Source organism: Neomonachus schauinslandi, chromosome 1 (genome assembly GCF_002201575.2).
Source record: "Neomonachus schauinslandi chromosome 1, ASM220157v2, whole genome shotgun sequence".
In the NCBI taxonomy this organism is placed as follows: domain Eukaryota; kingdom Metazoa; phylum Chordata; class Mammalia; order Carnivora; family Phocidae; genus Neomonachus; species Neomonachus schauinslandi.
In genome coordinates this window covers 201,063,410-201,088,277 of record NC_058403.1, presented here as the reverse complement: position 1 = coordinate 201,088,277, position 24,868 = coordinate 201,063,410, and the positions used below count along the sequence as shown (strand labels likewise).

General features: G+C 52.9%; 1 protein-coding gene across 2 annotated transcripts in view; it reads left to right on the top strand.

The window, feature by feature from the left end:
• UPF1 (UPF1 RNA helicase and ATPase) overlaps nt 1-24,868 on the top strand; it is a 36,720-nt gene that overhangs the window by 7,511 nt on the left and 4,341 nt on the right. Inside the window, exons 2-20 of one of the 2 annotated variants that reach the window (XM_021683247.2) lie at nt 6,896-7,038; nt 8,671-8,760; nt 11,001-11,168; nt 11,516-11,696; nt 13,008-13,169; nt 13,823-13,907; nt 14,092-14,190; nt 14,679-14,787; nt 14,939-15,098; nt 15,212-15,330; nt 15,770-15,934; nt 16,036-16,150; nt 16,631-16,774; nt 17,431-17,644; nt 21,066-21,183; nt 21,560-21,716; nt 22,371-22,513; nt 23,668-23,842; nt 24,283-24,364. In XM_021683247.2, the coding sequence (XP_021538922.1) occupies nt 6,896-7,038; nt 8,671-8,760; nt 11,001-11,168; nt 11,516-11,696; nt 13,008-13,169; nt 13,823-13,907; nt 14,092-14,190; nt 14,679-14,787; nt 14,939-15,098; nt 15,212-15,330; nt 15,770-15,934; nt 16,036-16,150; nt 16,631-16,774; nt 17,431-17,644; nt 21,066-21,183; nt 21,560-21,716; nt 22,371-22,513; nt 23,668-23,842; nt 24,283-24,364 (2,629 nt within the window). Of the gene's footprint in view, nt 1-6,895; nt 7,039-8,670; nt 8,761-11,000; nt 11,169-11,515; nt 11,697-13,007; nt 13,170-13,822; nt 13,941-14,091; nt 14,191-14,678; nt 14,788-14,938; nt 15,099-15,211; nt 15,331-15,769; nt 15,935-16,035; nt 16,151-16,630; nt 16,775-17,430; nt 17,645-21,065; nt 21,184-21,559; nt 21,717-22,370; nt 22,514-23,667; nt 23,843-24,282; nt 24,365-24,868 lie in introns of both variants that reach the window. The other variant, XM_021683246.2, reaches the window with a different exon arrangement.

Genomic DNA, 24,868 nt, shown 5'->3' with positions numbered 1-24,868 from the left:
TTTTTGGAGAGAAAAGCCGTCACACCTGGGCTTCTCCCTGCAGGTGTGGAATGGGCTCCTTTGAGAGTGGTGATCCCAGGACTGGGCAGGCAGGGACAGCCCAGGACGAGCTGGGGATGCTTTGGACACGTCAGGGATACTTTGAGCATTGAAATGGAACCGTAGGGCTGGACTCTGCATGCTGACCAGAAAAAGGGTCCGCTGTAAAGGGAGAGGCCGGTGAAGATCCTTTTCTTTTCTTTCTTTTCTTTTTTTTTTTTCCTTAAAGATTTATTTATTTGTCAGACTGAACATAAGCAGGGAGAGGGGCAAAGGGAGAGAGAGAAGCAGGCTCCCAGCTCAGCAGGAAGCCCGATGTGGGGCTAGATCCCAGGACCCTAGGATCATAACCTGAGCCGAAGGCAGATGCTTAACTGACTGAGCCACCCAGGTGTCCCTGAAGATCCTTTTCATCCAGAACCTGGGGACCACTCTCTCTTTTTTTTTTTTTTAAGATTTTATTTATTTATTTGAGAGAGAGAATGAGAGAGAGCACATGAGAGGGGGGAGGGTCAGAGGGAGAAGCAGACTCCCTGCCGAGCAGGGAGCCCGATGCGGGACTCGATCCCGGGACTCCAGGATCATGACCTGAGCCGAAGGCAGTCGCTTAACCAACTGAGTCACCCAGGCGCCCTGGGGATCACTCTCTTGAGTGGGACCGTGTGACATCATCTTTGTAGGTCAGAAATGGTTGAATCTCAGCCGATATATCTGGTTAAAACTAATGAATTAAAGAAGGCTAAAGAGACATCACAAGTAACGTGTTATATAGGTCTTGAATGTAAAAAACTATAAGACATTATTAGGATGTTGGGGAATTGTGACTGTGCTTATTAGATAGCAGTATTCTGTCAGTTTCATCAGTATTATTCCTGAGCGGGAGGCTTGTGATTATGTGGAGAAAGTGCTTGTCCTGGGGCCCATGACTCTGAAATGGATCAGGAAAATAAGTGTGTGTGTGTGTGTGTGCGCGCAAAGGGGGAGAACAAGCATGGCAAAATGGGAGTGGCTGGTGGATACAGGTGACAGATGTGTGAGTTGTTCACCCTCTGTAGTTTTGAAACTTTCCAAAAGCTGGGGGGGAGGCCAGAACTTCTGTTAGCCTTTTCCTGAGGTGAGGCTCAGAGGCTCTGCCACTCCCCTCTGCCTCGGGCCACACTGAGGGAAAGGCGATTTCCCACTCTTTTTATTTAAACCTTGGGATAAAAGAATACTTAATGAGTTATTTTACATCCCAGTCTTTAGGTTTTTGGATGTGAAGATATAGCCTACTGCTATGAGGACCTCCTGGGGTGTGGGCTCATTTCTAGGTGTTGGGGTGATAGCAGGGACTTCTGCCATGGGGCCCCACAGATGGGGCCAGGGGAGGCCTTCCTGGGAGATGCCCTGTGCACTGAGACCCAAAGGACCAAGAGCCAGCTGTGCAGAAGCCAGGGGACAGTGAGTGGAAAGGCCGTGGGGCACTGGCAGACTCAGGGACTGAGGGACTGTGAAAGGTCCCATTTCTTCCTGAGTGGTACAGTGCTTATGAGGTTTGGAGTAAAAATCTGTGGTCTAAAAGTTCTTACCAGCACATTTAGGAGTAATTTTTGAATTTTCTTGCTTTTCCTCTGTGGGTCTGAAATGACCTCTCTTCCTGCTACTCTGATGTGCACAGTCTGAGTTCTGTACTCGGTTGTATGAAACTGTCCCTGGGCAGAGAATGTCGGCAGGCCTTGATCAGCTCAGCAGCTCATAGACGTACTTTAAATAGTACTCAGAGCAGAGGTGTAGAGGGAATCATTTCCCCAGTGATGTGGTGCTTGGGGGTGGGCTCTGTATTCCTGGGGGGGGGAGGGGGTCCTGCCCCTCAGCCTAGCAGGTGCCAGGGGTCCTGGCTGGAAGTGAGAGGTTGATAACCTCAGAGGACCTCAGTCCTGTACTGGCTAAGGACAAGGACCCTTCAGTCCTCCGGTCGTGTCACCTGGCACGGGTTGTGGACCTTCTCTGTGCCGGGCACTCTCTAGTGCTTTGTTTTAACTAATTTAATTATAGTTTCTAAGGTCAAATGCATTTTTGAAGTTAATGTTTATCTTAAAACTTTCCAGAGAGTAGAACCCAGCTATAGAAGTCAGTTTGTGTCGTGGCCAGATCATAGCTGGGCAGGAGTGGGGCTGAGTGGGAGCTGGGAGTGGGGTTGGGGGTGTGGGGGGGGGTGCATGTACACGTTTCCCAACCAGGGGGCTAGGGGGCTACTGGGCCTTGGGAAATCTGGACTCTTCTCTCCAGCCTCCCCAGCTTTAGTGGAGGTACGGAGAGTCTACCTGACCTTGTATCTGTATCATACTGTCTCCCAAGAGTTCTGAGAGCAGACCTAAATTTCCTGCCCCTTATTAACCTGAAGGGGTAAGTGTGGTGCAGGGAGGGTCCCCACATGGCTGGTCAGGATGTGTGCTCTGCTGGTTCAAGCCTCCCCCTGGTGATGGGAGGTGAACTGTGGGATCTGAGGCCCAGATGAGGCAGGAATGGGTTGAAAGAGGGCACCTGGGTGGTGTGTACTTTTCTATATTACTCTATGTACTAATTTTGATATTTCAGGAAAGTAAAGATTCAGGTATCACCAAGGGCATTTATTTATACGCAAAAGCTTATGCAACCTGATAAAAAATTTTACGAGTTGTTCTAGGCAAGGAATCTGTAAACATTTTCTTAAAGGACTAAATAGTAAATATTCTAGACTTTGTGGGACAAGAAGCAAAATTGAGGATAATCCAACCATTTAAAAATATAAGTACTGTTCTGAGCTTGGGGGGTGGGGGCCCGTGAGCTGATTCCTACTGGACTACCTTCTTAGCCCTCTGGTGATCCTGGGTTTTAAGGTGTTTTTCTGCTTAGATTAGATTGGAAAAGTAGCACATTTCTCTCTGGAAAGATGAAAGCTGATCAAAGTTAAGTCATAAAAGGTATCAATACCCATTTATCTCAGCTCAGAGTACCAGATCTATGGAAAGAATAGTTTCAGATCAAGTAAAAAGAAGTGTGAGTTTCATATTATTCTTAAAAACATTGTTACCTCAAATACTTGAGAAACCAATTTATTGAGTTTAAGGGGTCACAGATGTCGATTTCTAATTGCTGCCTTCTGTGGTGTGATACGTATACTTCCTTCACTGCCATAAGGTAAAATCCAGGTGCCCTAACTTGGCTACACACTTTCAGGAAGCCAACGTGTGTGTGCCTGGGCACAGTCACACCAGGAGTGGTGTCAGGAGAAGCGTTGGGAAACAGAGGTGACTTTTTAAAGTGATAGCCAACTATCAGAATTTCAGAGCACAACTCAAAAAATCTAACAGTCGATTAAAAATGGGCAAAGGACTTCAATAGACATTTTTCCGAAGAAGATATACAGGTGGCCAACAAACCCATGAAGAGATGCTTGGTTTCATTAGCTATCAGAGAAATGCAGGTCAGAACCACAATGAGATATCAGGTGGCATTCATTACAATGGCTATTTAAAAACAAACAAACAAAAATGATAATGAGTATCGATGAGGCTGTGGAGAAGTTGGAATCCTTGTGCACTGTGGGTGGGAATGGAGAATGGTGTAGCCTCTACGGAAAATCCTATGGCAGTTTCTTAAAAAAGTTAAACAGAGAATTACCATAAGATGTAGCAAGCCCACTTCTGGGCATATCCCCAAAAGAATGGAAAGTGGGGACTTGGTATTTGTATACCATGTTCACAGCAGCCAAAAGGTGGAAGAAACCCAAGTGCCCACTGAAGAATAAATGGATAAACAAAATGTGTATCTATACAGTGAAATGTTATTCAGCCTTAAAAAAGGACTTTTTTTTTTTTTTTTTTGGGAGGGGGGTTTTTGGCGGGGGGGGGGGGGGGGGGGCAGATGGAAAGGGAGAGAGAGAGAATCTCAGGCAGGCTGCACACCCAGCTCGGAGCCCGATGTGGGGCTTGATCTCACAACCCTGAGATCATGACCTGAGCTGAAGTCAAGAGTCAGATGCTTAACTGACAGAGCCACCCAGGTGCCCCCAGCCTTCAAAAAGGAAATTCTGGGGCACCTGGGTGGCTCAGTCGTTAAGCGTCTGCCTTCGGCTTAGGTCATGATCCCGGGGTCTGGGATCGAGCTCCGCATCAGGCTCCCTGCTCATCAGGAAGCCTGCTTCTCCCTCTCCCGCTCCCCCTGCTTGTGTTCCTGCTCTCGCTCTATCTCTGTCAAATAAATAAAATCTTTAAAAAAAAAAAAAAAGAAATTCTGACACCCGCTACAGCATGGATGAACCTTGAGGACATTATGCTATGTGAAGTAAGCCAGTCACAAAAAGACAAATACTATGAGACTATTTATATGGTGTCTCTAGGATAGTTAGATTCACAGAGACAGAAAGTAGAACGGTGGGAGACAGGGGCTAGGGGAGGGGAATGAGGAGTTGGTGTTTAATGGGGACAGAGTTTCAGTTTGGGAAGATGAAAAAGTGCTGGAGATGCGTGGTGGTGATGGTTGCAAAATAATATGAATGTGTTTAATGCCACTGAGCTGTACACTTAAAAATAGTTACAATGGTACATTTTTTTAAAAAAAGATTTATTTATTTGACAGAGAGAGCGAGAGAGGGAACACGAGCAGGGGGAGTGGGAGAGGGAGAAGCAGGCTTCCCGCGGAGCAGGGAGCCCGATGTGGGGCTCGATCCCAGGACTCTGGGATCATGACCTGAGCCGAAGGCAGACGCTTAACGACTGAGCCACCCAGGCGCCCCACAATGGTACATTTTATATTGTGTGTATTTTACCACAGTTTTAAAAAGAGATCAGGGTTTCATAAAGAAGTGCTTGTAATTATGTTATAGCACCATCTTCTTTGCATTAAAATCCAAAAGTTGATTTTGATTTTTCTTTCGGGAAAAAAAACTTTTTTCCCCCCAAACAAAGCGCAGTTTTCTTGCATTTAAGTTGGTTGTTGCCTACATGAAAAAAGTACGTTAAAGTAGTGGCAGAAGCTGTGAAATGGTGTTCTGGTCTGGGCTGACCCCCTACTTAAAACCCAAATTTACCCCTGCAATTTCCAGAATGCCCCCTAGGGGGCAATGCACCCCCAATTCCTGCCTCCCCCCCCTCAAGTGAACTGCTGTCTTTTTTTTTTTTTAAGATTTTATTTATTTATTTGAGAGAGAGAATGAGAGAGAGAGCGCACATGAGAGGGGGGAGGGTCAGAGGGAGAAGCAGACTCCCTGCTGAGCAGGGAGCCCGATGCGGGACTCGATCCCGGGACTCCAGGATCATGACCTGAGCCAAAGGCAGTCGTTTAACCAACTGAGCCACCCAGGCACCCTTTTTTTTTTTTTTTAAGATTTTATTTATTTATTTGACAGAGACACAGCGAGAGAGGGAACACAAGCAGGGGGAGTGGGAGAGGGAGAAGCAGGCTTCCTGCAGAGCAGGGAGCCCAATGCCGGGCTTGATCCCAGGACCCTGGGACCATGACCTGAGCCGAAGGCAGACCCTTAACCATCTGAGCCACCCAGGCGCCCCCCCCTTTTTTTTTAAGATTTTATTTACTTATTTATTAGAGAGAGTGCAGTTCTCGAGCAGGGGAGGGGGAGGGAGAGGAAGAGGGAAAGAATCCCAAGCCGAGTCAGCAGCGGGGGTGGGGGGTGGGGTATAAAGCTCAGTCCCACAACCTTGAGATCATGACCTGAGCTGAAACCAAGAATCCGAGGTTCAACGCACTGAGCCACGCAGGAGTCCCTGAACTGCTGTCTTTAGAATCTTCCAGGTGACTTGGCTGGAGCAGTGGAGAGGGAAGGGTCCTGTGGGCACTGCTGGCCTGAGCTGCACTGGCCTGAGCCGGCGCCACATGGCAGGGCTCTAGGTGGCAGGGGCTCTTTGAGGGCGGGGGCCAGTGTCTGATCCTCTCTCACAGTTCAGAAAAACCTAGTGCCTGCCCTGGGGCTCCTGTCATTCCTCCCTGCCCTCATCACCACTCCACGCCCTTGCTGCCTGACCGAGCCTCATGTGGGAGATGTGTCATCCCCACGGGGGGGGGGGGGGGGGGATGACAAGGACTATTAACTGCCACCCGAGGTTCCTGGGGATGGCTTTAGGAATGCCCCTCTCTGGTGAGCTGAATCCGTGTGCCTCTGAATGGACTTGTGAGCTCAGAAGTGCCTGTGAAATTCATGGGTATTGTTAAAGTTGCCTGTTTGTATGTTTTTGCTGTTGTAACCTATAAAAGGTAATACATGTAGTAAGGTTATAGCCTGAGTTCAGAAGGTTATCCTAAACATTGAACTTCTAATTCATAATGAAGAAGGGCTGCCTTCTAGAGAGGGAAACTGGCAGTGAAGGAAGTATGTTGACTAACGAGGGAACTGCTCTCTCACATTTCCAGTGGACACAACCTTTACTTTTGGCTTAGGCTTTGGCAGGAACCTTCACTCTGGTGGGATTCCAGGCCGTCTGGCCTGACATTGTGCAGCTGTCCCCAGAGGGGATTGCAACTGCTTTGTAAAAAGTCATCTTGCTTCTTGTGCCCCCACCCCCCCATCATGGGAACGAAGCGTCTTCTTCAGCATCCTGGTTTGGTCATGGTTCTGTGACCAGGTGGGGTTGGACCTGGATATGCAGGAGGCAGGGTGGATGGCCTACGCCACCAGCACCCTGTTTTTGGCCAGGTAGGTTTAAGAGGGAGGTGGAGAGTGTGAAAAGTCCAATCAGAAGAAGCTGAACTCTCGAAGTGGAGAGCAGGCCAGCGCTTCATGGAAAGGTCGCCGTGGCTGCTCGTTTGGGGAGAACCCATGTGCCTTGTCTAAGGCCCGAGAGCTGCAGCCTTGCATGGTAATGGTGCTATTCTGCTGTAGGTTGGTGGACCCGAGGGCATTCTGCAGAATGGGGCCGTGGATGACAGCGTGGCCAAGACCAGCCAGTTGTTGGCTGAGTTGAACTTTGAAGAAGATGAAGAAGATACTTACTACACGAAGGATCTCCCTGTGCATGCCTGCAGGTAAGTGCCGATGGCGGAGGCGCAGACTTACCTCCCAGAGCTCTTGCATTCTTGAGTGGGTTTGCTGGCTTTAGAAGCCCATCTAAGATGAGGGACTGTGACGTGGTATTACAAAATAAGGTTCTTCAGGCCAATGTATACATAGTCCTTGTTACTGGGCAGGAGGGTGGGATCAGCCCCCTCTGATACCCCTGATTCACCCAGAGGGTAGGGGAGAGGCTCCCCTTCTCTGCCTTCTCTCAGGTCCTGGTGGTTCCCGGTACCTGTCCCACTCACTCATTCAAAACGAACTCACATTTGGTGAGGACTTCGGTTCAGAGGGTAAACAGCAGCTAAGATTTCTTTTACAAAGAGATGAATGTAGGGTACTTTAAAATATCTGCCTCTCCGATGTGTTCAAAATTCCCGAAAAATTGTAATTGAATAGTCAGTGGATAGAACTGCTTTTGGCCAAATTTGGAATTCTCATCTAGAGCAGGACCCATCGCTTGTATTTGGACCCTTAATATTGGACTTCTTACTTTTCTGTTACACGTACACAAGGAAATTGAAACCAAAAGAGATGAATTGATTTTGTTCAGGACACCTGGCCAGTCAGGGCCACTTTGGGCCTGGGCCATGACACTGTCTTGCTGGCCTCCCAGGCACACTGCCCCTCCGAAGTCTGTGCCCACCACAGGACAGAGTGCTGCTTCTTTCCCTGCTCTGTGGGGGGACCTTTTTTTTTTTTTTTTTGAACTTCATTTTGGCTTTCTGTTTTTAACTTTATTTTGGCTCTTTTCTCACTTGTTTAAAATTTTTTTACATATGTGTTAGTGATGTGTTAGTGTTCTGTTATCTACACATTTGCCGGTGAAGTGGTTCTAGTAAAGCTGCAGGTGCTTAATGTTTGCACACCCCCTCACCCGCCCAGTTGTCCCCATGGTGTGGGGTATTGGGGGAAGGTTCTTGTCTGGAGCACATTCTAGTTTGAGACTGAGGCTTGGCTTCATACACATTCAGAACTCTGTGGTGAGCCGGGTTTTGTTTTTGATGTGTTGATTTTCAGAAGAATGAGGCTGGGGGCTCTCTCGAGGTGCTCCTTGCAAGCTTGAGCTCAGTCTGTACCCGCACCCGGAGACCCTCTGCTGCTGGGTCTGAGCTCCCGAGCGTTCCCGGGAGCATGGCGCCCTCTGCCGGAGAGTGGAGCGCCTTGTGAACGCAGTGTGGTCACAGCCTGACTCTTGTGTGCCCAGAGCCAGAGATGCTGATTTCCCTGCTTATAAGTCACGGTTTCTGAAACTTAAGGCCAAAGTGGGGTGGCTAGGGGTTGCTTTGGGGCATCAGACCTCTGTTGTTGGGTTCCCCTGGTACCTTCCACAGCTCTTATCCCCCACCTGGCAGGGGCTTTGCTGTTGCCTAGGGCCTCTCTCGGGAACCCCCACAGCACCCTGTACCCTTTCCTTGCATTTGCAGGGTCAGGAAGCCTCTGCAGTTTAACTGATTGGATTTTGCTAGTGGGATCATTGGGTTTGAGTATGTGTTTAATGAAAAATTTAAAAATGTTGTAAGAGGAAAGAATTTTACATCCTGCCAAATTAAAACCAGAGAGAGACCTTCCAGCTTTAACTGTTGATGTTTTGACTTTTTTAGTTACTGCGGAATACACGATCCTGCTTGCGTGGTTTACTGTAACACCAGCAAGAAGTGGTTCTGTAACGGGCGTGGAAATACTTCTGGCAGGTAGATAATCAGACAGTGCATGTGTCTTTAATCAGTGCTGTGCTCAGATTTGTGTGTAAATTATGGAAATGTTGAAGCAAAAGCACAATATAAAATCACGCTAACAAACCTGGTTTTTTCCCTCCTCTGTGACTGGTTTAACTTGAAACAGATGGTGGTGTGTGAATGCCTTAATGTATTTACCCTTGATTTATTCTCTGTGGTTCTTTTTATTATGCAAGTGGGGTTGGCTTAATTCTCGTTCCCAGTTTTTATTTATATTTTCCTGCAAGATGAGCTCCTGGCACGCCCGTTCATCTTCATTACTGGGTGCCTGAGGAGGATGTTCCCAAGACAGTAATGGGCATCCATGGGAGCCTCTTCCTGAGAAGGCTCCCTCTGGCCTTAGCTCATCGGAGCAGTCCTGAGGCTAATACGGGCCAGATCCTGAATCATCGGATTAAATTAAGTTCACTTGACCGTCGTCTCTGGGCTTCCCTTCCTGCTGTTGATCAGCAGCAGCTGTGACTGGGTCTCTTGTTTTGTGTTTTGTGTTTGGGGTGAGACCAGTTTTGTGCTGGGGCTTGGATTCCAGGGGAGAATCCAGTGCTGGTGGTTCCTCCAGAGCTGCCGTGGTGTGTGACAGCTCACGACACTGTCATGGAGAAGCAGAGCAGGGTCTCGTGGGATACGGCTCCAGGCTGCCAGCAAGAAAGCAGCATCTTCCTGGGGCTCGTGTTTTGGAGACATACAGTGACAAAACCCCATAGGCAGGTTTATTTGCACAGAGCCCCCACCCTTCCTGTGTCTTCCACAGCTGCAGGCCAGGCCTCACCATCTCGTGCTGCCTGAGGATACAGTGGTCAGATCTCGTGTCATCTTAAAAGTTAGCAGTGCGAACTGTGGGATTCTGGGTGAGGCAAGAAAGTGGGCTGATATTTAATTCTAAAGATTTGAAAGGAAAAGCATCTTCAGGGTAACCAGATTCATGTCCCATTTTCAGAATGTTCTGGGTAATTTCAGCATTACTATGTTTGCATTAGTTCCTCTCCTGCAGGAAAAGCAATTAAATAAAACTTCTTAGCTGGCAACCCCAGCTTCCGGTCAGCAGAGCCAAGATCAGGGGAGTGAGTGAAAGGCCTCTAAGAGAAAACAGACCCCATCAGTCAGCACTGAGTGTATGAGGCCAGATGGTAAAATGATGGGGCAGCCACTTGCCTTCAGGGAGCTTCCAGTATAAAGGGGTGAGGTGGGTGTAGGAAAGACAAGAGGAAGTCAGAGTCCGGTAAAATGCCCAGTTGTGACAGCTTCAGAAGAGTGGGCGCTTTGTGGGTGCCGAGAGTGGTGACAGCTGGTTGGATGATCTGACTGGCTTCATGGGTTAGAATGGGCCAGAGGGGGTTAGAATGTGGCGTCTGAGCCGAAGCTTGCAACAGAAGGGGTTTCCCCGAGGTCGGGGAGGGCGGCGGCCAGGCAGGCTGGATGCCTGGCGGGCTTGGCGTCTGACAGAGCCGCAGCAAGGCTGCAGGTAGCTGGGAGAGCCTAAGGCAGAGCCAGGCGCCACCCGTGGGCCCCACGCGAGGCTGGCTTGTCTTGGGGCAGCGTTTGCAAGCCCTGGGTGTAAGTGAGCTGTGTCCCGGAAGTGGGAGGGACAGCAGAGTCCTGGCCACACAGCGGTAAGGAAAGAGCCGAGACAGCGGGGTTTCAGACAGTTCAGAACCGGCCCTCCGCTTCCTGAGAGTAGCCCTGAGCCCCGCTGCTCAGTATTTTTTACTGTCCTCAGGTTTCTAATACGGTTGGTTATCAAGTTTCCTGGCCTGCAGCAAATTAGGAGGGGCTGTTGCTCCTGGAAGCAGGCACAGGGGCCCGGAGAGGCGACTTCGAAAGCGGGGGCAGCAGCCGAGGAGCCTCAGCAAGTGGAGAGGAGCCGTGGAAGCGGCAGGCCGCCTGCCTCGCCGTAGGTTCATTCAGGCCCTGTCGTAGGATTTCAGAAAGCAGGAACTAAAAGAAAGAAGCAAGAACTATGTGAAACGTGTTAGGAGCGTTTTCCTTAAAGGCTGTTCAAGTCGGATTGATTTTTGCGCTCATTGGGGAGCCAGTTCAGGGGCGGGCTGGTCCCCCGGGACGCCAGATGGATGAGGTGTGACCGCCCCTGCTAATGGACTGTGAACGGTACCGGAACTTTTAACGGGGGGCTCGACAATTGGAAGTGGTGAAAAGCAGACTTTGGGTGTTAACTATTTATCATTTCCTGGTTTCAGCCACATTGTAAATCACCTCGTGAGGGCAAAATGCAAAGAGGTGACTCTGCACAAGGATGGGCCCCTGGGGGAGACAGTTCTGGAGTGCTACAACTGTGGCTGCCGAAATGTCTTCCTCCTCGGCTTCATCCCTGCCAAGGCCGACTCGGTGGTGGTGCTGCTGTGCAGGTGAGGGCAGGGGCGGGGCACTCAGCCCCAGCGGGCCGGTTCTGCTGGTTAGAGAGGTGTGAGGATATTTGGGAGCTGGGGCTCGTTAGAGAACTGGGAATGCTGAGTAACTCTTTTGGGGTGTGTTCTGGTTAAATCATAAAAAGAATTCTGTAAAAACAGTGTTAGGAGTTTTAAGAGTTCAGAGCTCAAGTGCATGGGGGAGAGGCAATGTATTACCAACAGTTTAAAGGTAATATGATCACATAGTAAAATGCAGGGAACGTCACTTGGGGATGAAAGGTAAGGCTTGTGGGCGGAGGTCGTCATCCTCACCTGGGCTCTCCCTGCCCTTGGTGTTTTTGTAGGCAGCCCTGCGCCAGTCAGAGCAGCCTCAAGGACATCAACTGGGACAGCTCCCAGTGGCAGCCCCTGATCCAGGACCGTTGCTTCCTCTCTTGGCTGGTCAAGATCCCTTCTGAGCAGGAGCAGCTGCGGGCCCGGCAGATCACCGCCCAGCAGATCAACAAGCTGGAGGAGCTCTGGAAGGTGAGGGCCTGCTGAGAATGCAAATCTGCCTCAGCACGGTTCTTGTCCAGGGAGAGCTGCTGGGAGTGTCTTCAAAACAGGAGATTCTGGAAGGAACTTGAGGGAGAGACTGCAGTCTCTACCTGGAATGGCCCTTTGGTGGAATCCCACAGGCACCTCCTGCCAGGCCTCTAGGAAAGGACAGCTCCAGTTGTTGGAATTTTTCTTTTGTTGCAGAGGGCGAGGGCGAGGGTGGGTGGTGGGAAGGAGGAAGGTCAGAACTGGCCGTAGGCGGCTGAGGGTGCACATGGCAGGAGGAGCCGGGCCTGGGGAGACAGGACTGTGAGGGTGCTGTAAGACCTCATTGGGCTTGTGACGTGTCTCAGCCAGGGTAACACCAGGCCAGGGGTGAATGGCCAGGGGAAAAGTCCAGGTCACAAAGGTCAGAGAAGCAGGGCCTACCGCAGCTGGATGAGTGAAGGGGAGGGGCTTCCAGGTTGGGTGGTGGGGTGCCTGTCCTGCCTGACAGACCCAGTTCTCCAGGAAGCCCTTCTCTGGTTCTGGCCGTTCAGCTTTTATGATAAAGTTTTAGTAATTGGGCTATAAATTTTAATTAGGTGCCCATATAATCCAGAATCTTAAATGTGAGTTTATTTTCAATTTGAGTGCAAGTCAGAATATTTCTCAAGTATCATCTAGCAAGGTGCCCTTCTGCTTCGATTTTTGGATGGCCAGAACTCTTTGACCTTTCCCGTTTATAGCCACACAGCCCAGATACCGTTCTGTCCCTGCCAGGGAGGAGTGTGTCGCCCCTGTCGGTGCAGCACAGGGTCAGGAGGAAATTGGGGCGCTGGTGGGGGGAAGAAGGGCCTCCCCTTCTATTTACACAAGCAGAGAACTAGTGGTCTTTCTGGCAGCTCGAAAGAGGTATTCTCTCTTTCAGTTCAGGGGCTAGGTGTTGGTTGGGGAATGAAGCCATTTGGTGGTACAGGCGTGTCGGGCTGTGTACCTGATACCTGAGGTGTCCTCCCCAGTATTCACCCTGTCTGTGTGGCTCTGGGCAGGGGAGGGTTAGGGGCAGTGGCTGAAGGGTGAGCAAAGACCCAGGCCAGTGTCCACCTCCCCGTGCCACATACACTTCCCCGTACGAGAGCTGTCCTCATGGCGGGGACACCACCAACCACCAGTGCCCTCTGTATGACGGGCCGACCTCGGCTCGTTCTGAGAGGTGACGGATAGGCCTTGTTCTTCTAGTGACTAGTGATCCCGCGTGTAGTTCCTCTCGTCTGTAGGCGAAAATGGGGAAGAACCGGCGCGGTGCTTGTCTTCTAGGAAAACCCTTCTGCCACCTTGGAGGACCTGGAGAAGCCAGGTGTGGACGAGGAGCCGCAGCACGTCCTCCTGCGGTACGAGGACGCCTACCAGTACCAGAACATATTCGGCCCTCTGGTCAAGCTGGAGGCCGACTACGATAAGAAACTGAAAGAGTCCCAGGTGATGTGGTGTGTGCAGGAGGGTTTCGGTCGTTTTAACACAGCCTCTCTCCTAAGGTCTGGGGAGGGCGGTTTCCTGTGCAAACTGCGGACGCTGCCGCGGGCTGAGGCACGGTGCCCGGAGAGACGGACGGCGGACTGAGGGCAGGCGAGGGAGTGACCCTTGGGCGCATGCCCGGTCGCTCAGAGCTGAACGCCGGCCTGAGTGTTTTCTGATGTAAAAGCCAACAAAAATCCCTCCCGGTCGCGGTCGCGGCCTTTGCCCACGGCTACGAGCGTCAGAACCGAGGAGCCTGTGGCGCACCGAGGGCACCCTGTGCCGGTCCCGCGAAGATCACCTCGAGGCGGCGGGAGCTCCGACGGCCGGCCGCCAGCTTCCTTCTCCCTCCGCAGTTCACAGAGAAGCCGCCTCCGAGAGCAGACGTCGTGTGGGGGTCTCCTGGTCATCCTGAGCGGGGTCTGGGGGTCCTAATGGCTTTTCTCCCGGACGTGCCCTTGTTGGTGTCACAGGCTGTTGGGTGCTGCGCACGGCACCCTGACGTCATGGCTCGTAAGGTCGCCGTAGGGCACACACCTGTGGAAACGCAGACACGAGGAGTCCAGGGCCGTGTCTGTGTCTCAGGCTAACAGGGCTCTTATTTTTCATGTGCTCAGACTCAAGATAACATCACGGTCAGGTGGGACCTGGGCCTTAACAAGAAGAGAATCGCCTACTTCACTTTGCCCAAGACTGACTCTGGTAATGAGGATTTAGTCATAATTTGGTTAAGAGGTGATTTTAAGTTTTAAAATATTTGTGACCATAAGTAGCATAAAATTCCTAGTTTCACCCTTGTAAAGTGTCCCTTAATTTGAACTCTTCATGATGGCAGCCGCGGCACGTGTTGAAAGCGCTAACTTTCTTGCTGTCTTTTCTCTGTAAGACATGCGGCTCATGCAGGGGGATGAGATATGCCTGAGGTACAAAGGGGATCTGGCACCCCTGTGGAAAGGGATCGGCCACGTCATCAAGGTCCCTGATAGTATCCTTTGTGTAAAGATGGGTGAGCTCGTCCTGAGCACGGGCGGCCTGTGTGGGGATCGCCGCAGGTGGAGGAGAGGGCATCGTGGGCGGCCACGCTGGGGGGGCCCCTCCGAATGGTGTTTGCCACTGAGTCCTTTCTTCAGTTGTACTCGGAGGTGCACCATGTGTATCAAACTGATCAAAGAGCTGCCTAGCCTGAAGCCAGGGTGCTCCCAGCTCTGCGCCCCAGGGTTCTGGCGGCTCAGGCCGACCCCCGGCCGGCGTGCTCCATGCTGGGTGCTACCCAGGCGCTCACAGGGAGGGCGCGGGAGCTGGCAGCAGAGGCCCCGACACCGGGCCGGCGTCTGGCGGTGAGCACGGGCCGGGCGGGCTGAGTCTTCTGTGTTTGGCGCAGAGGAGGGTCTTTTTCCTCAGTCACCGAATGAAGGCTCCTCAGAAAGGTAAACTCAGCTTTTGACAACGATGAAACTTAACTCAGCGGCACAGATTATGGCGATGAGATCGCCATTGAGCTTCGGAGCAGTGTGGGTGCGCCCGTGGAGGTGACTCACAACTTCCAGGTGGATTTCGTGTGGAAGTCAACCTCGTTTGATAGGTACGTCCACCTTGTCCCTGCCCGCGCCACTGCATCTGCTCTGGGGTGCCCCACCGCCTCCGGCATCTGGACGATTCTGCTCACCCGCGAGAGCCAGGCTTCACCGCTCCATGGTCGTGTGCATGCCGCTGATCCCGAGCTTGCCTTCCAGGATGCAGAGTGCGCTGAAAACGTTTGCTGTGGATGAGACCTCTGTCTCGGGCTACATCTACCACAAGCTGCTCGGGCACGAGGTGGAGGATGTGATCATCAAGTGCCAGCTGCCGAAGCGCTTCACGGCACAGGGGCTCCCCGACCTCAACCATTCGCAGGTTCTCACCCCTTCTGGGGGATAGGAGGGGCCTGGCCGGCAGAGCCTGCTTGGGTGGGTGGCCCCCCACTCCCTGGGGGTGACTGCAGCCTAACGACTGCCTGTTATCCGAAGGTTTACGCTGTCAAGACTGTGCTGCAGAGACCGCTGAGCCTGATCCAGGGACCACCAGGCACGGGGAAGACGGTGACCTCTGCCACCATCGTCTACCACCTTGCTCGGCAGGGCAATGGGTAGGGCTCGGCACGGTCCCGGCACTGTGTATTCTACGTTATTTGTATGTGATCTGGTCTCCGTGGTTGCTTCTCACAAGTAAGCCTGCTGCTCTGGTGGAGACAGCCGTGGGGCGGTGGGTCAGCGCGTCCCGAGTGTCAGGCCTGTGCGCGTCGCAGAGCTTTCAGAGTCTTTACGGTGCAGACCCAGGAGGGTGAGGAGGCAGGATTCACTTAGGAGCGTTGCTGTACATGAGAAGTGTGAAAACCAGCTGGGAACAGGAAGCTCCAGACCAGTTGGATTTTAGCTCCTTCAGCTTTGTTCACTGACTTTAGTCCTAGGTCCCCAGTGGGGAGGTGCTCTACTGCCTAGGATTCAGAACGACAGTCCTGGCAGTGAGCATTTCCTGAACTTCCTCTGGCTGAGCTCTGAGATGTTTGTTCGCCTTGTGTGTTGAAGGCCTGTGCTCGTCTGTGCTCCGAGTAACATAGCTGTGGATCAGCTGACTGAGAAGATCCACCAGACTGGGCTGAAAGTCGTGCGGCTCTGCGCGAAGAGCCGCGAGGCCATTGACTCCCCAGTGTCCTTCCTGGCCCTGCACAACCAGATCAGGAATATGGATAGGTGGGTGTTGGGTAGCCTGCCTCGAGTGCAGCACGTCTCCCGTGCGCGGTCCCTGGCGACGCCTGGCTCCCCTGCCTGCTGATGTGTCGCCATGCTTCCAGCATGCCGGAGCTGCAGAAGCTACAGCAGCTGAAGGACGAGACGGGGGAGCTGTCCTCTGCTGATGAGAAGCGGTACCGGGCCCTGAAGCGCACCGCTGAGAGGGAGCTGCTCATGGTGAGCTCTTAACCTCTGGGCCGTTTGGCCCCGTGTGGCCGTGGGACCTGTTGCGGAATGCGGAGCATGGCGTGGAGCCTTTACATCAGTTTAGTTTGCTTTTGAGAAAGAACTTCAGTACCTCCCGTATTTGCCTTCTCAGTGGTTGTACATCTTGGCCTGAGGGTCGGTCTGGAACACTCCCCTGCTCTTTTATAACAGACAAGGTTTCCCCAGCTCAGCACTGCCTCTCTGAGGCTGTCTTGAGGCACAGAACCACATCTGTGCTGAGAGGTATTTGTGATGAAGCATGATCACTTAGGGTCTCAGAAGGTAGTGCCGCTGCAGCCTGGACGTGGATGCGTCCCCCACGTGGGACAGCGGCCTGTGTCCGTAGGTGTCGGGGAGGGTGCCAGTCAGTGTCCTGTTCCGCCTGCCCTTTGGGGCCTGGTAGCATTTACCGTGCAGGTTTCCTGATGCCTTGCCTGCTCTCGTCTCCAGAATGCAGATGTCATCTGCTGCACGTGTGTGGGTGCAGGGGACCCGAGGCTCGCCAAGATGCAGTTCCGTTCCATTTTAATTGATGAGAGCACCCAGGCCACCGAACCAGAGTGCATGGTCCCTGTGGTCCTTGGCGCCAAGCAGGTGGGCCATTCACTGTCGTCCTGTTTGAAAACCAGTGTGTGTTCTCTTGTTCCAGTTCCGTGTCATTCTCAGTGCTGGGGGTTCGTTTCTGATAATGCTCTGTAATGCCGTGTGATGTCCTGGCAGAGCAGAGGGATGCCCAGCGGGCTCATTGAGTGGTTCTTGGAAGGATGGGTGCCACACAGAGCACCTCTTGTGGGTCCTGCGTGCAAGTCTGTGTGTTTCATATATAGGTTCCCCCACTATCCGAAAGTGAAACACTGCTTTGAAACCTCTTATAAGCCAAAATGGGATAAAGCGAAGAATATCCCTACTTTCTGAAAGTTCCTATTACACCACCTTGCTTTTACAAAAGACCTACGTTAGTACCTGTTTTTGACAACCAAAAGAAATCTGAAGAGGATTCTTGCTTTTACGACAAAAGCCATTACCTCTAACGTAGGTCTTCCGTAAAAGAGCAGTGACGTGACACGAACTTATTTAGGAAAGCTGGATGCCTCTGTGTGGTGGGCGGTGTCCTGTGCTGGTCGCCTCTTCCTGGTTGAATTCATGTGGCTGGGTGGTTGTATAACACCAGGGCCCCTTGGTGCCCCATGAGTGGACGTCTGTGCGGTTTCACACCTGAGCTCCTCACCTGTGTGGGCCTCTCGCCACAGCTCATCCTCGTGGGTGACCACTGTCAGCTGGGCCCCGTGGTGATGTGCAAGAAGGCAGCCAAGGCCGGACTCTCTCAGTCACTCTTCGAGCGCCTGGTGGTGCTGGGCATCCGTCCCATCCGCCTGCAGGTCCAGTATCGGATGCACCCTGCGCTCAGCGCCTTCCCATCCAACATCTTCTACGAGGGCTCTCTCCAGAATGGCGTCACTGCAGGTAGTGCTCAGCCCAGAGTGGGGGGCCTGGAGGGAGTGCAGCCTGGGGACATGAAACCTGTTGTCACGGCCTAAGCGGCCTTACATGGTGATCACTTGTGTGTAGGGGGGACCTCAGAGAGGTACAGTGGTCTGCGGGACGGCATGTCCGCTCTGGAGTGTGGGACGTCCTTGGCCCGTGGGCAAGGGGGAGCTTGTCCTTGTAAAATGCAGGGTCGCTCCATGAGAATTCACGCTGGGGGCCTGTCACACGGTGGACAGAACAGGAGGTGGCTGAGCTGACCGTGCCTCCCACTCCTCACCCCGGTGCTCTCATACCCTGGGCCCTGGGGCTTCACAGGACTGAGGCCAGAACTACTCTCATAGTAACACTGAGGGATCGTGTGCCCTTTTGCCATGCGGACGCTCGTGCTGAGGGTACAGAAACAACCCTGGAGGGCTGGCTGGTGCCTCGACATGAGTGGGGACAGTGCTGCCAGACTGCCATGTGTCGTCACCACCACATGCTTGCAGCAGGCAAGACCCTGAATGCATCAGTGGAGAGTACTCACTTTACTAACCCCTTGGGTGCCCATCCGTATGACCCTGTGTGTGACGAGGTAGGGAGTTCTGAGACACTTGAAGGGTGTGGTAGGTGCTTTTAAAAGGATTCAGGGACATAGTATGGTCGGTCATTCAGACTGGGGTTGAGTTCAGCAGTGCTTTGCCAGAAGTGATCAAAGTGAGTCAGCCCATGGCTTCAAGGAAAACAATTGACAGTATTTATCTCCAGTGATAAAACCTGAGGATTCAAAATGAAAATCAGAATTTTGGAAAACTCATGTCCCTAATCTGGGCTGACCCAAGTATTTCCAATGCTGAGTGGCTTTTCTGGTGGGATCTGTTGTGGTGACAAATGTCCGTGAGGCGTGCGAGTCTTTGGGAGCTCTGCCTGACTTGGTGAGCAAGTACTTCCCATTCTGATGGCCAGCAAGGGCGTTACAAAGTCAGAGGCTGTCCCAAGGGCAGGGCAGAAGAGAAAAGCCAGCATCACGAACCTGCAGGGTGACCTCCTGTCCAGCTTTGGTCTGGAATCGGTCAAAACCTCACGATTGTGGGGAAAGTTATAAAACACTCTTCCCTTTTCCAACTATGTGCATCTGTGACGCCCGATCGTCCTACTGCAAGGACTGATGGGAGACTGAGCACAGAAGCAGAGTCAGCCACGTCGCTGAGTTGCAGAAACTCAAGAGATACATATTTTAGTGGGAAATGTTATTTATTTTTTTTTAAAGATTTATTTATTTATTTGAGAGAGCGAGAATGAGAGAGAGATAGTACATGAGAGGGGGGAGGGTCAGAGGGAGAAGCAGACTCCTCGCCAAGCAGGGAGCCCGATGTGGGACTCGATCCAGGGACTCCAGGATCATGACCTGAGCCGAAGGCAGTCGCTTAACCGACTGAGCCACCCAGGCGCCTGGGAAATGTTATTTTTTATAAAATATGTTTTTGGCTGATTATTTTTAAAGGAATTCATAAATATTTTATGTTTCTAGGTTTTAAAATACAGCAAATGTCAGTAGATACAAGCTATGCAAATGGTAGCTGCTTGGATTCCTCAACTTTTTAGGCTGTATAAGGGGTCCTGAGACTGGCGTTCTTAATGTCCAGTTAATGCCAGCAGCCTGCCATGTCGGCCTTGCCCGGCCCGCCATCTGGGTGAGACGGAGGCTGAGTGCCCGCCTGGCCCGGCCGTGCAGCCACGGTGTCGTGTGGCCCTGGGGGTTGACGGCACTGTTATCATCACCATCACCGTGACACTTAGAACGGTGCTGGTCCATTGGGGGGTGGGGCGAGGAAAGGCCAGGCCACAAGGAGCTTGTTTGCCATTTGACACTAGTTGGGAAAGCCACCACTTAGCACCAATTCTGGCCCTTGCCGGCCCTGCTCTGCCTTCCTCGTGGCGGCGGCTCTGGGGGGCAGGGAGCCGTAGTGCTGGTGGTTCCCTGCAGTGTCCTGCGTGCCCGGCACGTGGTCAGCACCCAGTAAGTACGTACGTGTATGTATATGTCTGTTTTTTTTTCCATTCAAAGATTTATTTATTTATTTTAGAGACCGTGAAAGTGAGCACGAGCGGGAGGGGCAGGGAGAGGGAAGAGAGAATCTGAAGCAGATTCCACGCTGAGCACAGAGCCCAACACGGGGCTTGATCTCTTGACCCTGAGATCATGACCTGAGCAGACGCCAGGAGTCGGACACTTAATTGACTGTGCCACCTAGGTGCCCTGAATACATATTTTTTAATTTTTCATTAAAGTGTAAAGAAGTGCCCAAATCCTGTGTTCAGCTTGGTGAGTCTTCTCTAAGTGAACACACCTGTGTAATTAGTATCTGAACCCAGAACACAGCCTGAGCAGCTCCCAGGAGCCCCCTTGAGCCCCGAGGTGGCCCCTGCCCAAGGCGGTGCTGGCACCCACCCAGACTCCCTCTTGGGGTAGCCTGACATTAGCTGGGGCAGGAGCCTTATAGACCAGCCCTGCCCCACCGCCCCCAGTTGGCAAACGTTTGCCGGCAGCTCCTGGGCTAATGCGCCACTGAGCTAGCCAGTTGGCTACTGCCCTTGCGGGAAGGATGGAGGTGGATGTGGCCTCTTTCTCAGCTTGACATAAAGTGGATCACTGATGTTAGGCTGTTTTGAGGCAAAAATGCCATTTTTCTCATGCTGATCTGTTGATTAGATGCAGCTCCAAAATTCCCAAAGGGGTGAGTGGGGCGTGTGAATGGATGAGCTAATTTTTTAAATTATAAGGAAATAAATGCACAGGGCCCAGAATAGCCAAGGTGAACATGAAGAGCCTAGTGGAGGTGGTGGCTTACACTACCACGTGTCATGAGTTACTGTAGAACTGCAATTGCCTTGGTACTGTGGGCACGGTGCCCCAGGTAGAATCCAGAGGCAGGCCCACCCGTCCGTAGGCTTTGGTCTGTGACAGGATGAGATTGACTCAACAGTGTCATCCACAAAAGCCAGTTGGAGGGACTTATGGGTCCTTTAAGGCACCACAGTAAAACTTCTAGAAGAAAACAGAGTATCCTTGTGACCCTGGGGTAGGCAGAGATTTCTTAAACAGGCCACGGAAAGCACCAGCTGGTGAGAGAATGTTCAGTGAGTGAGCCAGCTTTGTGCACCGGGCAGCTGGGTGTTGGTATGTGCAGCTTCCCTTCATCCGAGGCGTTTTGGGGCAGTGGAACCCGCTCCAGCGGCCTCCTCGGGGCCCCATTGACCAGGGTCTCTTGCCCGAAGCTTGCTGTTAACTGCTCTACCACAGGCCTCTGCCTCTGTTGGCCCGGTCTCTGTGTTGCTCCATCGGCACTCAGTCAAGGTGGGCTGTGGCTTTTTTCTCTAATGGGTAGTGTTGCCTCTTTTCCGCCCCCGGTGACAGCGGACCGAGTGAAGAAGGGGTTTGACTTCCAGTGGCCCCAGCCTGATAAGCCGATGTTCTTCTACGTGACCCAGGGCCAAGAGGAGATCGCCAGCTCAGGCACCTCCTACCTGAACAGGTAAGCAGAGACTCGCTCTCGGCATCCGCAGGCTTCAGTGGCAGCTTGGCACTCCGTTTTCTACCGCGGTGCTAAAGCTTTTCCTCGCCCTCCTCGTCCCCATTCTGTGTGGACACCTAAACCAACAGCGTATTTCCACCTTGCATCTTCAGTGTGGGTTCTTCTATTGAGCAGATACTGCTAAGCTCACGTGTGAGCCTGTCCCGTCCCCTGTGACTCTCTTGGTAAATGATGGGGAGCCTGGCTGTGGGCGCAGCGGGTAAGGCCTTCTCAGGGCTGCCCCAGAGGTGGAGCCGGCCCCGCACCTCCCACAGGCTCCAGCCTTGGTCTCGGGCCCGCGGGGGCAGCCCAGGAGCTGAAAGGTGGGTTTTCTTAGGACGGAAGCTGCCAACGTGGAGAAGATCACCACGAAGTTGTTGAAGGCGGGTGCCAAGCCTGACCAGATCGGCATCATCACCCCGTACGAGGGCCAGCGCTCCTACCTGGTGCAGTACATGCAGTTCAGCGGCTCCCTGCACACCAAGCTCTACCAGGTGCGCGCACCCACTCGGGCCTGCCGGCTCCCCCTGCCTGGTCTGCGGCTGTGAGGGCACCGGCCTGCGAGGGATAGTTTTCAGAGCTAAACTGAAAATAATTCTAAGTCGAACCGTACGGTGTGATTACGAGGCAGCCTTACAGTGCGTGTTATGTAGTCATGAAAATGCGATTCACCCCTGTGTCCTTGCCTGGATGAAATGTCCAGGATGTGTGTGCTGAAAGGGTGCGGGACAACGTCATTCTTTATCTCTGCGGAAATGAACCAAAATGCAAAGTAGCAACTGAGTGAGGATGACAGGTGGTCTCTATTTCGTTAACTTGGATCCAGTCTAAGGTCTTTTATGGCAAGCACGTATGCTTTTATTATTGGGAAACAAATTGCCACAGTTAAAAAGGCAGCTGAAGCACAGGAAGGCCAGGAGAGTGGGGCTGGGGACCGTGAAGGCCCAGTGGGAGCAGGCCCAGCCAGAGGGCCTCCGTCCTTGCTGTCCGGAGGCGCAGCGAGCAGGTGGGTGGCGTGGGGATGCTCTGCAGGCTTCAGGTCCCAGGCTCCTTGATGGGATTGGACGGTGCACCTCAACAGCGTTCCCACAGTCTGAGGGTCCTTGAAGGCAGCCACCTGGCTGACTGTGACTGTGTGTCCGTTGTAGGAGGTGGAGATTGCCAGTGTGGACGCATTCCAGGGGCGAGAGAAGGACTTCATCATCCTTTCCTGTGTGCGAGCCAACGAGCACCAAGGCATCGGATTTTTAAACGACCCCAGGCGACTTAATGTGGCCCTGACCAGAGCGAGGTACAGAGGACTGTGTCCCGCTGGGCCTTGCTGATGGCAGGTGCCTCCCTCCTGCCATGGGAATTCTTCAGAGGGACTTTTCCCTTAGAGTCTGGAGCTGGGAGGGTCCGCCCAAGAGCTGCTCCCTGCCTGGATCGCCTCTTCGGTTCTTCTCCTTGCCCCACACCTGAACCTTGGGCTGCACTTGGGGCGGGACTGGGCTTCGCCAGCTTCAGAGGTCAGAGCGCTCCCAAGCAGCAGTTTAGAGAGAATGCCTCCCCATGAGATGCCTTTGTTTCATGTCCTGGTGGGTTTGTGTGGCCTCAGTTTTGTGGGAAGGGTCATCTAGGCCCTTTTGGACCTAAGAAACCCACTAGTGCAGGTTGTGTCCACGTGGAGACATTTAACCCTAAATCTTATCTTTTGGTCTTGCCTACCTTTTTGGCCCTAGAATGTAATGTTTTTTGAAATAATGATAGCAGAGGGGACCCAGAGAATAAGGTGGCTCTTTGTCACCTTTGAGTAAAACGACTGCAGCTGCCCCCATACCAGCCAGAAGTCAGGCTCACTTCACACATTGGTTCCTTGCCCTGTCAGGACATGTTGCTTGTTATGTTACCACCTCCCCCCTTTCTAAGGTGCTGTCTTGTTTGGTGGCCAGCACTGGGGCACGGGGGTCCTGAAACAGCTCGGTGGGGTGAGCGTCCACCAGAGAAGCCAGTCCCCGGCTTGGTCATTGAGGTCTGTGCCCTGGCCTATCAGGGTTCCCGAGGCCGCGGAGCCTGCTGGGGCTGACCTCCCAGGAGGCCGACCCGTGGCTGCAAACAAGGAGACTCATCTGAGCTCCTCTGCTCATGGAGGGGTTTTGATGTCTGGGCTCCTCAGAAATTGTCTGCAGATACACCCAGTGCACTGTGGGCAGCTTGCATGGCGGGCTTCAGTGCCGGGTCACCGTGACCAGCGGTATGCCCTTCTGTCCCCGGCACTCAGCAGTGGGCGCTGTCATGGGCAGGCTGGGCGTCGGGGCAGGGAGGCAGACAGGGTGCCGGGAGAACAGCCCGTCACCTTGGATATGGATTTTGAGTTTTTGTTCAGTCTTGCTTTATTGTGTTACGTGGTGTTCCACTCACCATGCAGAGCCCCAAACACCGTGTTTTCGTGCCCACACCTTGCAGGTATGGGGTCATTATTGTGGGCAACCCAAAGGCCCTGTCCAAGCAGCCGCTCTGGAACCACCTGCTGAACTACTACAAGGAGCAGAAGGTGCTGGTGGAGGGGCCCCTGAACAACCTGCGGGAGAGCCTCATGCAGTTCAGCAAGCCCAGGAAGCTGGTCAACACCATCAACCCGGTGAGTGGCGGCGGGTGGGGTGGCAGGAACCCAGGGCCGGGCTGCGGTTCGCGGTGTGTGGCAGTGGGTGGCGGCCGGTGCGAGCTGAGTTGTCACAGAGCTCCTCCGCCCCACATCTCCAAGCTTTTCCACTTGGCCTTTTGGGATGCAAAGTCATGGGTGGCGCCCAGGAGTTGGACACAGGCAGTTAGGAAACCCTGTGAACCCAGGGTGCTCTGGGGGACCTAGAAGTTGTGGTGCTGCTTGAGGTGAAGCCCGAAGACAGAGTTCGTGCAGCACCAAAGGCCAGGTCCGTGGAGGAGGGGCGGGCAAGGCCCAGAGCCCACCAGTCAGCAAGTCCGTGGAGGAGGGTTGGCCCAGGCGTGGCCCGGCCCTCAGATCTTGAGAGGTTGTTCTTGTGTCGAGGTGGTAAATTCCTCACCTATCTGAACTGTTTGCAGGGAGCCCGCTTCATGACAACAGCCATGTATGATGCTCGGGAGGCCATTATCCCAGGATCCGTCTATGATCGGAGTAGCCAGGGTGAGTCTGCGGGGGACCACGCGGGCCCTGGATGTTGATCATTCCCACGCCTGCAGCTTTTGGCCCTGTCACTCCTGGGGTCACCTCCCAAGCCTCAGTCCACAGAAGCTTGCCTGACAGTTCCTTCTCACCTTCCCTTGTCTGAAATCAAAGAATTGGTCTTTGCCAGTGTCTAAATACACATTTTTAAAAAATATCACAGGTCTGCTTATGGAGGGTTGCAAGCAAATACTGTAGCTCTGCCTGTTTGCTCCTGGGGCCCAGGCCACGGTGTTCCCCTCCCCCAGCCCCTGCCCTTTGCCCACTCAGTGGGAGGGGCACCGCTGCAGCTCCTCCAGGCTGCCCACAGTCTCGGTTCCAGTTTCGCCGGTCTTCCCGTTTCTGCTTGCTCTCTCAGACCGCTCTCCTGTGTAGGGTCGCTGTCCTGAAGCTGAGCATTACCCCTGCTGTGTGCAACAGCCCCTCTTGCCTGAGCCAGCATCTGGATGGTTCCCATTCATCCCC